This window comes from Chinchilla lanigera, unplaced genomic scaffold, assembly GCF_000276665.1.
Source record: "Chinchilla lanigera isolate Chin_1 unplaced genomic scaffold, ChiLan1.0 scaffold00005, whole genome shotgun sequence".
Taxonomy (NCBI): Eukaryota; Metazoa; Chordata; class Mammalia; order Rodentia; family Chinchillidae; genus Chinchilla; species Chinchilla lanigera.
This window is the reverse complement of record NW_004955406.1, coordinates 42425987-42441346: the sequence shown is the minus strand read 5'-3', so window position 1 is coordinate 42441346 and position 15360 is coordinate 42425987. Positions and strand designations below refer to the sequence as shown.

Sequence of the window (15360 nt, the reverse complement as noted above, 5' to 3'; positions counted from 1 at the left end):
GGGGCCTCGGCCCCGCCTCACCCCGCCCTTCTGACCCCCCTGCAGGCCCCAGGGAGGCCCCGCCCCCAGAGTGCGCAGCCACGGCGCCCCTCGCCCCGCCCCAGGTAAGCCCGCCCGGCCCCGCCCCGAGGGCGCGGAGTTTAGGGCTAAGCGTAGGACGCCTGCTTTCCCGCTGCTCGCGAGCCTGAGACAGGGAAAGCCGCCTCCGTCTACTCTTTTCCCGGGAATTACGGTAACCGTGGTTACCTGTTAGCCAAGCTAAATGGGTGCTAGGTGCAGGTGCGTGGAGGGAGTGACGGATGGTAACCCGCGTGCACACGGAGGGTGGATTCCAGGGAGCTCCTAAGCAGGTGGAAGTTGTCCAGTTTCACCTTAATCCGAGGGAGAACTTTCTAGCCGACGCTTCAGATTAGAGGAGTATGTGCGCCTCCCACCGGAGGCAGCTAGAATAGACCCGGAGGACCTGGGAGAGACGCGGACCAGAGTCCTCCCGCCGTGAGAGGGACTTGATCAGAAGCCAGGGGTGGCACGGAGAACCCAAGCGTCCAGGTGAAAAGCCTGCAAACCACCCAGCGCCTTTGTTTTCCAAATGAAGAAGAGGAAATATGTTACCCTCCTAGGTGCCCCACAGTGACCACACCGCTGGTTTGGGGAAAGGGGGGTAAAACTACAAGCGGCGACCGTCTGTGTTGTAATTAGAGTGTAGATTAAGCTACTGCCTCAGACCCTAAAGCGCAGGGTCAGGCAATGCTAGCCGAGCAAAGGGGCAGGAAGAGGTACCTGAGCCACAAGGTCATCGGGGACCTCTCGCCCCACCTCCCCTGGAGTCTTGCCTAGGCTGTGGTCAGTCCTCAGTGGGGTGCTCAAACCCACACTCTGGCCCTTGGGGAGAAAGAGAAAGATGCTGCTTCACGACAAATTTCAGGCATCCGATTCATTCACATCCCATTGGCCATAGCTTAGTCACACAGCAACACCTGCCCTCTGCAACACCACCCTTCTAGAGAGGATGCACGATGTCCCTGGCTGGACACCGGTGCCTTTCTAAAAAGAGAGTGAGACAGCTCTTTCAGGCTACCTCCCGCCCCTGCTGGAGAAGGCTCGCCCTCCAGAGTGGCCCGCAGTGTCTGCGGACTCTCCCACCGGCCAGCCCTTTCCTCCCCAGTGCTCCTGTGACCACGCAGGGCTGCACCTGTCCAGTCCCTACCTCTCCACTTGAGACTCTCATTCCCACTACTGGGACAAAAATCTTGGAACAAATTTCCAGCGAGGTGTGTGGATGCTTAATGGCTGATCAACCTGCAAAGGGAGTGTTCTCATTTTTTTAAGCCAAGTACACTAATTTAAGTGATGAACTACACTATAACAGGCAACAGGAGATACATTTTTGAAGCAAGCTACTAATGCTTCCCTCTTTTTAAAGTTCAGAACAAAAAAGTTGCTTCCAGTGAGCACTTACGGAGTGCCTCCTGTGTTAGGGCACTGTACTTCTAGTCTGTAGTTCTCTTTAAAACCTGATCAGAAGCCAGGCATGATGGCACATGCCTGAAATCTCAGCACTCTGGGAAGCTGAGGCAGGAGGATAACACGTTTGAGTCCATCCTGGGCAACTTAGCAAGAACCTGTCTTTAAGTGAAAAATAAAACATAGGCTGGAGAGGCAGTGTGGTGGCACACACCCATAATCCTAGCATTCAGGAGGCTGAACCTGGAAGATAGCTCAAGACCACCCCAGGCTACATAGTGAGACGCTGTCTCAGCACACACACATAAATAAATAAATATGTAATTAGAGCCCCTACTGTGGCTTTCCCTGGCTATTACAGAGGTCGTGCCATGCCGGTTCTTGGCACAGCCCTATCTGCTGAAAACTGTCCATCGCAAAGGTAGATGCCTTACCTGTCTGTCTAGGAAAGAAAAGCGCCTCCGTGCCCACGTGGCCAGCAGTCTCCCTCCTGCTAGCTGCCAAGCCCCTTTCTGGAATGTGCTCTCATGCCACGTCACAGCCACTCCAAGCCCTGACAGAGGTCCAGGGGTGACTCAGCCTACCTCTGAATAGCTCCCCTGGAAGATGCATATTTATCCCACAAGTCACAGGTCTTATCCCTGAGGGACATCCTTGTGTGACTGGGTCTCCACACCTGTGCTTAGCCACACCGTCTCAGTCTGAGCCCTGTGGAAGGCATTTCCTGCCCACATTCTATCTGAGTGTTTTCCAGTTATCTGCGGTGAGGCACCACTCTGACAACCCCCAGGGCTTGCCTACTTGATTGGACTCAGCCATCTCAGAGACCGTGCCTATGGCCCCGTGTCCTGCTGTGGACACCTGGAGGGATGCTAAACTCACACCCAGATCCAGTGATGCTTCTTTGGTGTTCCCAGGTGCCTGAAACTCCCTGGCTTTATGCCCCATCACATAAGACCAGCTGTGAATATGTGACCATCTGCCACCTGCCTGCTGCCCAGAGGGAGGACCCTGATTCAGATGAAGATGACTACATCAATATCCTCAGCCTGACCTCCCTGCCCAGCTGTCCTCCTGGAGCCATACCATGGCGCCAGTGAGTCCTGCCTGTCTACTGAATTCCAGTGCCTGCTCCATTTCTTAGCAGGAATGTGGTCACCACCCACATCTCATGCCCCATCTCAATGCTCATGCACAGCTACTTGTGCTCTGAACATAGCTCTGCCTCCAGCCGACCTCGCACACATCTGCAGCCCTGTGTTCATCACAGAGGCTCCAGGCAGGCAGAGCACTCATCTCGATGCCATCTGCTTCTTCTCTATTGAACAGGCTTGCAGGGTGTCCCATCAGTGTCTGAGGTCCTGGGGTCTTTGCTGCCTTGACTTTGGATCCTATGGCAACAGGCTTGGGTATGGGCAGCAGCGGCCCTTCCCAGGCTTGGGCCTCGCACAAACAGAAGGCCTTCAGGGTGCGTGATGAGGATCTGCCTCAGCTCCACAGGCTGGAAAGGGCCTGAAATAAAAACACCCCTGGGAGCAGCTTTGTCCTGATCTGAGGGCTGGCACTTACTAGTAAGCTTCTATTTGTCTGTCTCAAATCCTATGTGGTAGGGACAATTCATTTTGATGTCATAACAGTCTACATTTCCAGAACCAAGCTTGTTAGTGTTAGTGATAGACACATCGATATAAACATGTATATATGCATAAAGCCTCCTGTAGTCGCTCTCTCTTGCTGCAGCTACATAACCGGAGCCTAGCATAGTCTTTGTCAGCTCCTTATCCTTTTTCCACATCCTAGCACTGAATGTGTGCATTCATCTTAACTTTTGTCTGTTTTAACTATCCCAAGCCATTACTTCTCTCTGCTCTCAGAGGGAGGGAAAGCACCTCCAGGGTCCTGGGGGTCAGGAGCTCTGTGACAGCACTTCTGTCGTTAAAGAAGAGGCATCCCACCTCCTCCGTATACTCGCTTTCTTAAAAAGTGCAAGCAGTTAGACACTATCTTTGGGTCAATGTCAACTACGAGGCTCAACCAGAGCTTGAGGCTACAGATGCATTAATATTAGCCTTGCCATTGGAAAGACCTTTCCCAGATGCATGGTGTAGTCTCCCAGGCACTGGTCCAGAAGCAGAAGGGAAATGCTGCCAGGACTGAAGTGAGTTTCCTTTTATTAGCAAAGACTGTCACCCCAGAAGGGATGGTCCACCCAAGTATGAGGACTGCAGCAGTGCCAGCTTGACCCTGCCACTATTCTAAGCAGCAAAGGCGGAGTGGAGAGTATGAGCCAGAAATGAAATGTTCAGTGAGAATCTGCATTGAGCTGGGTAATTTACACACTATCATTTATCACTCACTTTTCAAACTGCTGCCCCTCATTCTAGCCCAGAGCTCTATCCCTGCAGATAAGTGATTTCCATGCACTGAAGTTCAATTTCATATCCAGTTATTCCTCAGTGTTCCTCCCCAACCCAAAGACAGACCAAAAAATCCAGTTCAAGCATTTACTGAGTACCCATCCACTGCCCCATTCTATAGCCAGGATTGTTGGTAACAAAAGAGAAGCATGAGACAGTCTACTCTGCTGCCTTCATGGCACTTACAGTCTCACAAATAAATAAAACTTCAGTTAAAATAATGACAGTAATTAAATAGGGTCATAATAAATACGGGAATTCACTGTGTAGAGTGTTCACAGCGTCCGGGGGAGCCTTCCACAACTGCCATTTGGACTGCTGAAGCAGAGTCTGTGAAGACGGGCCTGGCCAACAAGGGGCCCCATGGCCAAGAGTGTGCAGTGTCCAGAGGACAGCCAGGGAGGGACACGCATTTGAAGTGACATGGAGAGCGAGTGTGGTCTGAGCATTCAGAGCCGATAGAACTTCCCCATCCAGGTCAGGAGAATGTCCACTTCCCCGAAGGCTTTGGTCAGAGCCACTTCGATCTCCAACTGCAGGAAGAGGAGAGTTGGAATCAGTTAGCTAAGAGACCAGCTTTCTTTCCAATTCCTGCCCACACAGACTTGACCCCTCGTCACGACCTGGGCCATCTATGGAATGGCCTCTGATGAGCTCACCTGCCCATCTCTTGTCCCCCATCTGCGAGTGTCCACTTCAGGGGAGGACAGAGACAGCACCGAGCAGCAGTGGGAAAAGAGCAAGGGAAAAGTACATGGCTCCCTAACAAGCAGAGCCACAGGACAGATGCCGCTCTCGGTGGCTGGGGCCAACGCCTGAGTCCACCGTGTGCCCGGGTCACCGCTTTCCGTCATGGTTTTGCTCAGCACCGTATGTTTTACAGGCTCGTGTGTCTTTTCCTCCAAAAAGTGATCAAAATCATATGTGGGGTTTTTTTATATGAAGGTGAGTGTGTGCTGGGAATGAAATTTGGAATTCCTTTGGTGGCTTATTTTAGGAAAAGTTCATAAAATTTCCCATGTTTATATAGTAGCACTTTAATTTGAAAACTAGCAGAAAAAAGACCACTTCTTGGCACTTATAAAAAGCACATGCTAATTAATGCAAATATTTCTGTGCTCCTGCTAAGTCAGGTGGGTTTGGGGGCAAGTCTGGTGGAGTCATCTTCGATAAACTCTGCGTGAGGGGTCCGAGGGACAGCCCACACTAGTCTGTCCTTGTTGGGTGGCGAGCCCCCAGGGCCCAGCCTTACCTGTTTGAATGCTCTCTTGAACAGCAGGAACCGCCTATGTGCACTGTCACTGGCAGAGAGCGTCTCATTTTTCTGCCAGATAACAGAAAAAAGCAAAAGAAAAAGTTGTGCCAAGAGTTAGGGAATATTAGAGGTAAGCTCCTTCACCCTCCTAGTGGTGCTGCCGGGGCTCCCAAGCCCAAGAGAACAGGGATGACTCCTGTGTCCTCAAAATAACCTGTGCTGTCCTTCCATGTGAGAGTGTCACTTCCATTCTACAGATGATAAAACTGAAGCCCAGAGGCTGAACACCTTGCAAAATGTCACCCAGCTAAAGAGACACAAACCTAGACCTGAACCCAGAACACGTGTCCATGACACCCACAATTCCCTGTTGTGGAGTAAAAGCCAGGACAGCATAAGAGGAGGGGAGGGATTCCCAAAACACACCATTTCCCAGGCTCCTGGTCCTGGCTTTCTTCTGCTCACGCTGGGTTGAAGTTTTGACGTGATGAAAAGAAAGTTGTTGGCCAGGGTAGAGAATGAGGGCAGCATCTTGAGTTCAACTATTTTGCGGTGGTAGTTTTTAAACACAGTGTTCAAGTAGAACTTCAGCAGGTCATGGATGAGGTAACAGCTCTCGGCGTCCTGGGGAAAGGGCTGGATCACCACAGAGCTGGGGCCTCTGCTCACCCGGAGACAACCCACATGCTCCCTCAGCCAGGAGACGAGGATGAGGTGAGGTTGGAAGGAGCCTCAGAGCATAGGGCTGTTACACAAGAGGGGGCCAGGCCATATGGAGAGAGAGGTGGCTGCCCAGGGTCACCCAGCACCCCTGGCGGACTCAAATTGAGCTCCCAGCATGCCTGGCTCCCCATCTGGGCCCTAGGTCCTTTCCTCCAAACAGAGCCTCTCCAGGATGGGGATGTGAAGGACCCTGAAAGCCCTAAACCTGGGCTTTGGTTGAGAGTAGGCAGGAAAGTGACAGAAAGAGAACAAAAGAGAAAGTTAACATCCCTTAACCCAGCAGTTGCTCTGTACAGCCTTGGTCCCTTAGGCTGGGTACCTCTCAGGGATCTGAGTACATCTGTGCTCACCCATGGACTTGATGGGAAAGAGAAGATGGTAATGGGTGAGAGACAAGGGTGGACGTAGAAGACAGGAATCACCTGAGCAGACACCCACTGTGTTTATATAAGTAAAGCACAAAAAGCTTGATGGCAGAGCTCTGGCTCAGTAGAAGATGCTTACAAGCCTCGATCCTCATTTCTCCCCATAAGCCCAGGTACGAACTGTCCTGGCTCATGCCCAGCCCTGTTCTGTGTAGGGTCAGCCCAGGACAGAAGGGAAGGCTTCTGTCATACTACAGTGGGAGGGGTGGCCTTTCCCACCATCTGATTACCGAGACGTTCTGCAGGACTTCTCGCTGCAGCAGCCGGATACTCGTGATGTTATCCTGAGCTTGCTTCGGGAACAGAGAGAAAAGATGTCTTCAGGTGAGGGGTCCACACAGAAGTCAGTCTTGCATACAGGGGCTGCTTCCCCAGTCCCTGGATCTATCCAGTATGTGAAACCTCACAGGCCAGACAGACCAAAGGAGGAGCAGGGAAGGGCCATGTGGAGCTGGCCTCAGGTGAATGGGCACATGTTCCAGGTATAGAAAACCACTAAGCTTGTCCCCAGCTCCCCAGTGGTAGATGGAATCCCAGATAGAGTTCTTACAGCCAGAATACAGGCATGGTGAGGGACCCATTTGATTCCCTTGGTCATTTGAGGCGGGAGGAAACCAAACCCAAATGGCCAGGTTTGCCTCCTCGCATTGCTCCTGGTGAGGAGGAAGGGGCTGGCGGCCGAGGGCTAGGCCTGGGAGCTCCCTCTGCACCCAACCTCACCTCCTAGTCCTTGAGTGAACATGGAGCCAGAGTCTCTCCAGCACGAAGCCTGGAAAGATCCAGCTTTCTTCATTTCCCTTGGGCTCTTTATTTCACTAGGGGCTGACAACATCTTTCTGAGCCTCAGCTGCCTCATGTGTAACTTGAGGCTGTGATGGCTCCTGACCTCCCAGAGTTCTTCTGTAGCAAAGTGATGGGCAAGTTGGAAGGCTTCCTAGTCACAAAATCCAGTCCTCCCCTACCCTCCAGGGACTCCCACCATGTCTAGGCACAGATCCGCACTCCACTCACCACAGTGTCCTTCATGGTCCGAAAGGCCTCCCACAGTCTTGGGAGAGCAACTCCCTCCACTTGGCATGGCCCAAACTGGAACTCGTGACCCTGGAGCTCTGGCAGGCAGCTCCAGAGAAGCAGGACCAGAGAGAGGCAAGGGAAGGCAACTGTCTGGAGCCAAGAACCCATCTGCAGCAAAGGAAAGGCTGAGAGAATGGGAGGTCATTGAGCAGGAGTGATGCACCCCAGAATAAAGCTCTGCTCCACTGATACAGGGCAGTGCTGTGGTGTGACTGTCCCCAGCGACACTCATATGGACATCTGATCCCCATTGCAACAAACTGAGAGGTGGGACCAGGCAGGACTTTAAGAGGGGATTGAGCCATGAGTCCCCAGGAATGGATTAATCAACTCATGGATTGGTGGATTGATTAAGGGGTTATTTTGAAAGCAGATCTGCCACGAAAGCTAGTTTGCCTCTGTCATATAAGTGCCCCTTTCACCATGGGATTCCCTTCTTCATCGTGGGACTCTGCAGTTTCCCCCAACAAGGACATGAGCAGATGTGACCACCAGATCTTGAATTTGCCTGTCTTCAGAAATATGAGCCCATAAACATCTTGTCTTTATATATTAAACAGTGTCAGATATTGTTAGAGCAACAAAAAATACACTAAGATGTATATGGAGGTGTGGGGTCCCCAGGTTAGATGGCTGCAATCCTGTGGCCTTGCTGGGTGCACTGGGATAGGCAAGGATCTTTCTGGAACCTCTACCTTATACCCCCTGGTCTTGCCTTCCCCGCCATGCCCAGCTGTCTCCACACATTCAACCTCCTTCCTTCTCTATTACATTTCTCTGCTTCCAACCTGCTTGCTGGAATGTAATCAGGAAGGACGAATGGGGGGTTCTCATTTGCCAAAGAACATATCCAGGCAAGCCCAGCCCCAGGAGAGACAGCGTCCCTACACATGTGCTTGTCTCAGCTCTGCCCAGAAGTCGCCAGGCACATTTAGGCAGGTCTACGTCTCCTCTGCAGAGCTGACCAGCCCTGATTCCTCATTATAAGGGAGCAGAGGGGTTCATCCTGGCCCACAGGGACAGGCACAGAAGGAGGGCTGGGTTACACACTCTTCCACCTCAGCTGACAGCCTTCCTCAGCTCTAAGAATTGACTTTTTGAGTAACTGAACCAGAGGGAAGAGTCAGAGCTCCAGATGAATCACCTGTAAAACTTTCTCTAAAGGGCCCATTGGGAATGACTGGGTGGACGGCCTCCCAGCAGAGGAACTCAGCACCATTACCAATAACTGCATGCAGGGAATGTTTTTCAGGGCCTCCTTTACCCCAGCTTTTCTTCCTGCTTGCTTCCCTTCCTTTCGCTCTCCTTCCCCCTTTTTCCTTATTTCCCTCCACAGTGACTGAAGAACTGTCCTGCTCCAGGTGCTGTTCTCACACCCTGTCACCTGCCCCACACTGGACAGAAAGACCGCAGGAGCACTGGCTTTGGAATGACGGCCAACACCAGGATAAAGAAGGGGTGTCCTGGGCCAGTGTCCAAGGTCCTCTGTGCTCCAGCACGTCCAGGAACATAGTCCCATCCTGCACTTTCAAATTCTATGGGCTTTGTAGCATCTCCTGAAGTGCATCTATGGGTCTCATCATCCTGGGCTTCCTTCTTCTAGCCTAAAGTCTTCTTGGGGATAGACTAGAGAAAGCAGCTCCTCTCCAAAGCTGTTTTGTCCTTGCAGGAACGTTCAGAATGTTGACTTCCACCATTGCCCCAAGACCCCAGTCCCCAAATAAGGCACAGTCTAAAGGACGCAAGAACCCCTCACCACTCACCTTAGGTCCTGCAGGTGACACTCACTGTCTGGCCGTCTGGCTGTCTGCAGGGAGCTGGCTCTTCCTATGGAAGGGGAAGACAGCGCAGCCCCTCACCACACACCGGTCCTGAGTGGACCTGCCCAGCTGTGGAAACTGTTGCCAAGATAAAGGTGCACAGGCAGACAAGGCACCTGGGAGGTTTGTATATAAGGGGGCTGGGGGAGGGGCAGAGGAAGAGAGAGGTGGAGAAAGGGAAATTGGTCATGCTTCCCCAGAGAATGACTTTCCTGCCGAGTCACCCGTCACCTTCAGACCACATGCACAAGGCAGAAAGAGGTCCCTGGGGTGAGGCAAGACCTGCATCCGAGGCCAGACCCTGACACTGCCTTGGCAACTGGGGTCAAGTCTCCTAGCTTCCTTGAGAAGTGGTTCCTATATTTATAAAATTAAAATTAAAAAAAAAACTGAAGCCCAGCTACTTAGAAGGCTAAGGCAAGAGGGTCATGAGTTTGAGGCCAGCTGGGGCAACTTAGTGAGACCCTGTCTCAAAAGGAAAAAGAAAAAAACTTAAAGGGGCTGGGAATGCAGTTCAGTGTTCACCATGTTCAATCCTTGATAACCCCCCGCCCTGCCAAATCTCTTACCTCCCCCACAGGGCAAGTGTAAAGAAGGTAAACACATTACTGCTATGCTGAGCATGCCAGTCTCCTGCTGTGAAAACACCTTGACATGATGCCTGTTTGTGTGAGACAGTAGCCCAGGGGCTAAGAACCAGCTCTAAGTACCTCTCCCCTAATCCCTCAGTGTCAGGAATTTTAAGGGCTATAATCACTGAGCCAAAATAGGTTAGAATAGGGAAGTGTGTGGAAAGCCGGAAGCCCGGGGTCCCTCGTGCTGGGCTGGCTGGGCACTGTGTCGTGTCAGGAGCCCTGGTGCAGTCAGGACAGGTGACCACATCTCTAGCTAGCACAGCGCCCAGGCTTCAGCATCCTCACCTGTAGAAGGAGGGCGTCTGCCAGAGCAGTGTCCCCAGGCATGTTCCACAGAGCTCAGTCTGGAGAGCTGCTTGCCCTGCCAATCAGGAGCCAAAGGCATCCTTCAGGTCTGTGAGAAAAGCTGAGTGTGGCTGGGGTGTGCCAGCTCCCCTGGACAGCATCACGCCCTACAGAATAGTAAAGCCTGAGAAGCAGTGGAGAGTGGGAAGGGGACTGGCTTTGCCTTGCCCAGCAGTTCCCGTACCTATCTGACCATGTCCCTGGGAAGCACCAGACTCTGGATCAGGGTTAGAAACTGCGGACCACAGGCCAAGTCCAGGCTGCTACTGCCAACATACAGATAGCTTGGCCCTGGAACCTGAGAAGGGCTTTTACATTTTTAAATGACTAAGGGGGGGTGGAAAGAAGAACCATAATTTGTAGCACATGAAAAACGTGAAATTTGGCAGCCATGGTGGTGCACATCTGTAATCCCAGCTCTCAGGAAGCTGAAGCAGGAAGACTGTGAGTCAAGACTTACCTGGGACACTAGGGAGTTCAAGACTGGCCTGCACCAGAAGGCAAGATCCTGTCTGAAAAAAAAGAAAGAAGGGAGGGAGGGAGAAAAGAAGGGAGGACAGGAAGGAAGGAGGGAGGGAGGGAAAGAGAGAGGGAAGAAAGAAGGAACGAAGGAAGGAAAAAATGTGTGAAATTCAGATTGTAGTGTCCATCATTAAAGTTTTATTGAGACAAAGCCACTTTTGTTTACACATCATCTCTGCCTGCTTTTGTGCTACAGGGATAGAGACAGGCAGCTACAGCTGAGCCTATAAAGCCTGCAAAACTTAACCCATTCAGTACCTAGCCCTTTACAGAGTTCGCGGTGCTCTGCTCTAAATTACCCTCATGCACAATCTGACTGTCCCTAAACCTGGGTCCAGGCAAGAGAAATGGGAACAGGGATGCGATGTGATGGGCAGGATAAATTGCCCCATCTCAGGGGAGAAGAATGACCAGGGGACACATGGCAGCAGTCCTCAGCAGACCTGCCTGCCTCACTGGCACTAGGCCCTGTCCCTTCGTGGCACACACTGACACTTGGCACAGTCCCCACCAGCAGCTGCTTTGCTGTCATGGCCACCAACGTGAGTCCTCTGTTTCTAGTGGGCATAGACAGGGACCTGTACCACTTCTCTCCTTCAGGATCCAGGGCACTCCTAAAATTCCCTGCCCATTATGGGAAGAAGATGTGAGATGCAATACCGAGACAGGATTAAGACTAAGGAAGAGTGTGGGGCAATCAGTGAGGGGAAGGTGAGAAGTCCAGACAGCTTGGGCAGGAAGCTGGGTGAAAGGGAGCCCCAGGGCAGCTCAGTCCCAGCCCGCTGCCTGCAGACAGGTGGGAGGGCACACAAAATGAGCTGGTCCCCGGGCAGGCTGGAACAGAGGCACAATGCAGGGATCCACCTCTGCAGGCCCCAGTATATCCACCCAGGTCAGAAGTACCTCTCACTAAGAATGGAAAGTGGAACCCAGAAAGTCCAGGCTTACGCATGCCCAGCCTCAGGCTCAGATGAGCCAGTCACAGCTCCGTTACCTGAGACGGGACAGTAAGGAAAAAACCCAAGGACGCTGGCCCAGTGTCAACTGAGGTTGCCAATTATGAGCACAGGCTTTGGAGGCAGTGAGCCACTTAGGAGCTCTCTGACTTCAGCTGCTGCATGTGCAAAATGAACTTCCCACAGGGCATGAGGATGCTATGACAAAAGGCCTTGCTCTCAAAGTGTGGTCCAAAAACCAGAAGAAGCAACATCTGTTGTTAGAAATGAAAAATTTCAAGACCCTCTCAAAGCTCCTGAGTCAGAATACATGATCTAAGGGACTCCTAAGGTGATTATTATGTACATCACATGTTGAGAGGCATCTACACAAGCACATGAATGGCCTGGCCAAGTGTCATCCACGTGGTAAATGCTTAGGCCTCCAAGCAAAGGAAGAAAAGACTCAAGCAGGAGTCTTTGATGGAGGATTGTGTCCCTAGGAGACAGCGAGCCATGTCTGGGATTAGATGTCATTATGGGATGTGGCAGGGGGGCTGCTATTGACATCTGTGAAACGGATGAGGGTTGATGCCAGACCCTATCGTGCAGACTGACTCCTTGCTACAAAGGATGGTGCAGCCCGAGATGCCACTAGTGCTGAGGTTAAGAATCCCTGGGCTAGAGGAAAGCAGTGGCTAAGGAGGAAAGATAGAAGAGAAGCAGGAAAGATAAAGAGGCACCCTTATTAGTTTATCTGAAGATAAACTTTCACACACAAGGCCAGCTGTTTTCAGAATACTCTTCCTGACGTTCAGGTGTTTTAGTTTGATAATCTCATGCTGCCTCTGTTCTGCCCTGTGCCTCTGCGCTGCCTCTGCAGAGGCTGAATTTCACATTTGGAAAATAAATTCCCTCATTCCTCATACCCGCTCCACATTTTTCTAAGCCTATTAAGAAAAGAAGACTAAAAGTTCCATGGAATAAAGTTCCTTCTCCACTCTGGGATGAGGCAATAGTCTGTTTATTCTTAAACCTGAACTTGCCCTTTCTGATTGATGAAAATGCCCTGCAGGAGGGAGGTGATGAGCACATTAATTAGAATTTCCTGAAAGCCAAAAGACAGAAGAGCTACATCATCATTTTTCTTCTAGTGAATTGCTTTTAATCCTAATTCTAAAACAGATATTTGTCTCCCCTTTTGGCTGGGAAACTATAGCCGTGGGGCCATTCTGCCTTCCCCTCTGTTATTGTCAAGTGACATATTTTTACAGGCATTTCAAGAGATGTAGAAGTACACACAAACAAATTAGTTTACATTGATACAGCGTGCTTAGACATGCAAAGCAGTTCCGGTGCATTTTCTCATTTAATGCTCTCACTGCAACCTTTCGGGACAAGGACAGATATTATTACCCTTCCTTTGCAGATTAGAAAACTGAGAATCAGAAAGGTCAAATAATGTTTCCCTAGGCCATATAAATAAATGAGTAGAGTGCAGGTCTTCTGGTTTTCAGCCTGATATTCTTTCCCCTATGAAGCCAAACTTCAGAGGTGTTGATGAAACTATAGGCTTCTTCCAAGATTTAGCTATTATGAATTATGCTGCCATAAACAGGGATATGCATGTATCACTGCAATATGATACCTTAAACTCTTTGGGGAAGATACCTAGAAGGTGAATAGTTGGGTCAAATGGAATTTTTAGTTTCAGTTTTTAAGGAATCTCCACACTGATTTTCACAGGTGATTATACTAGTACACATACCCACCAACAATGTAGAAGCATTCCTTATTCCCCTTACAGCCTCTCCACCACTTGTTATTGTTTAATTTCTTGATGATGGCCTTTCTTTCTCAAGTAAGATGGAATCTCAGTGTTGTTTTAATTTATATTTTTTGAATGGTCAGTTATGTTGAACCTTTCTTCATGTATTTATTGGCCATTTGTACTTCTTCTGCAAAGTGTCTACTCATTTCATTTGAGCATTTTTGATTGGTCTTTTCTTTTGTGAGTCTAATTTCTTTGAGTTTTTATGTATTTTAGGTATGACTGCTTTGTCTGTGGAACAGCTGGCACGAAAAATTGTTCCCATTCCGCAGGTTGTCTTTTCACTCTGTTGGTAGTTTCTTCTGCAGTGAAGAATATTTTTACTTTGTTATAATTCCATCTGGTGATTCTCAGTACTATTTCCTGTCCAGCTAGGGACTAGCTGTTCAGAAAGTCCTTGCCTATGCCTATGACTTTAAGAGTTTTACTTATTTTCTCTTCAGGCTGGTTAAGTATTTCTACTTTAACATTTAGTTCTTTAATTCATTTTGATGTACTACATGCTGAAAGATTGGTTCTAGATTCAGTCCTCTGCATATGGATAACCACTTTTCCAATACCACTTAGTAAAGAGGTTATCTTTCCTCCAGTGAAGTATATTTTTATGCTAATGAAATTATTAGTGGCTGGGAGGTGCTTGCTGGAGAAACCAAACATATAATTGGAAGGTTGGACCTTTCAGCCCCATTCAAACCCAACCTCTCACTCCTACCCCTAGGAAGGGAAGAAAGGCCAAAGGTGGAGTTGTTCACAAGAGCCAAAGGTCTTTACATGGTAAAGGGACTTTTTTGAGTCAAAGATGGTAGACATGAGACTGCGTCAAATATTGCAAGCATGGGACTTCTGCACAAGCAAAGTTTTATTGAGTGGGAGATCCTTCAGCCAAAATGGAGGGTTTGACTTTGAAAGCAATTGATTGAGACAGTGACCACGTGCTGCTTTTAGAACAAAGGAAGCAGCAGGTTTTTATCTGTTTGTTGGGCTAGGCCAAAATCCAGTCATTTTTAGTGATAGTTTCAGAAAATATTTTATTTTGTGACAGACTTGGACCACCAGGTAGAAGCCATTGAATCTTTGTCTATCTGATACCATCATCCTGCACAGAACATCTTGGTCTTGTACTTGGCAGGCTAATAGATGGTCAGCTTTGCTCAGGAATTGCTGAGTTACTCCTGCAGCTGGCATTATCATCTTATATAAATGCCCTGCTTTATGATGGGGCTGAAGGACTTTCAGTGCTTGAGCAGCTGAAAATACACACAAGAGTGGGACTGTGGAAACCTATACCAGCCAAATTAAACCTGTTTCATAGTCTTGGACAAAGCACTTCTTAAATGATCAACATGTCTACGTTCAGAGCTGATTGGAATCTGACACAAGGGTTAAGACAGCGAAGCAGACAGACACAATGTGAAGACAGAGATGCCAACCCTTTTACTCCATTTTAGTCACCCATAAGACATCTATAGACTCAGTGAAGAATCAGCGTTCTCAGCAAAAGTGGCCTTCAGGTCACTGCCAAGTAACCCATGCAACTATTATCTATTATCATAGCCCATACATCAGAGGTTCTACCTACAGCTAGTGGGAAACTAATAACATATTTTCCAGCTATGTGACCTCCAAAATTAGTGATTTTAAGTTGACTGAAGGAAAATGAAGCTAGAGGATTGATTTAGGGTTTTACCTTGGTAACAAATTCTCATTTCTTGCAAATATTTTGCTTTTCTGGTTTTATCAGGGTCTCATAATGGGTCTGCTGAAATATGCTATTTATAAAGGGTAATAGTTTATCACACCCAGGATTTTATTTTGTCATCCTAACCTTCTCTCCCACCATGGTGGTCCCTATTTCAGTTCAGTCAATCATGCCAATGTAATGAAGTTTCCAATTGTCTTGTGATAAACACATGG

The 15360-nt window shown here is 49.4% G+C and overlaps 2 protein-coding genes across 4 annotated transcripts in view; one reads left to right on the top strand and one right to left on the bottom strand.

The window, feature by feature from the left end:
• Fcmr (Fc fragment of IgM receptor) overlaps positions 1 to 3174 on the top strand; it is a gene marked incomplete in the record, with an annotated part of 14167 nt that extends 10993 nt beyond the window's left edge. The window contains 2 exon segments of the mRNA XM_013502785.1: positions 46 to 104; positions 2382 to 3174. Of these exon segments, the coding sequence (XP_013358239.1) occupies positions 46 to 104; positions 2382 to 2564 (242 nt within the window).
• Positions 3175 to 3954: 780 nt separating this feature from the next.
• Il24 (interleukin 24) lies at positions 3955 to 9502 on the bottom strand. 3 transcript variants are annotated; one of them, XM_013502798.1, is made up of 6 exons: positions 9122 to 9502; positions 7296 to 7483; positions 6515 to 6577; positions 5563 to 5760; positions 5134 to 5205; positions 3955 to 4414 (listed from the first exon to the last, which is right to left on the bottom strand). In XM_013502798.1, the coding sequence occupies exons 2-6, from the start codon at positions 7464 to 7466 to the stop codon at positions 4331 to 4333; spliced, it is 588 nt and encodes a 195-aa protein (XP_013358252.1). In that variant the 5' UTR covers positions 7467 to 7483; positions 9122 to 9502; the 3' UTR covers positions 3955 to 4330. The 3 variants fall into 3 exon arrangements, with proteins under 3 accessions (XP_013358252.1, XP_013358254.1, XP_013358255.1); XM_013502800.1 differs by having other exon boundaries at positions 7296 to 7466; XM_013502801.1 differs by lacking the exon at positions 5134 to 5205.
• Positions 9503 to 15360: the final 5858 nt, after the last annotated feature.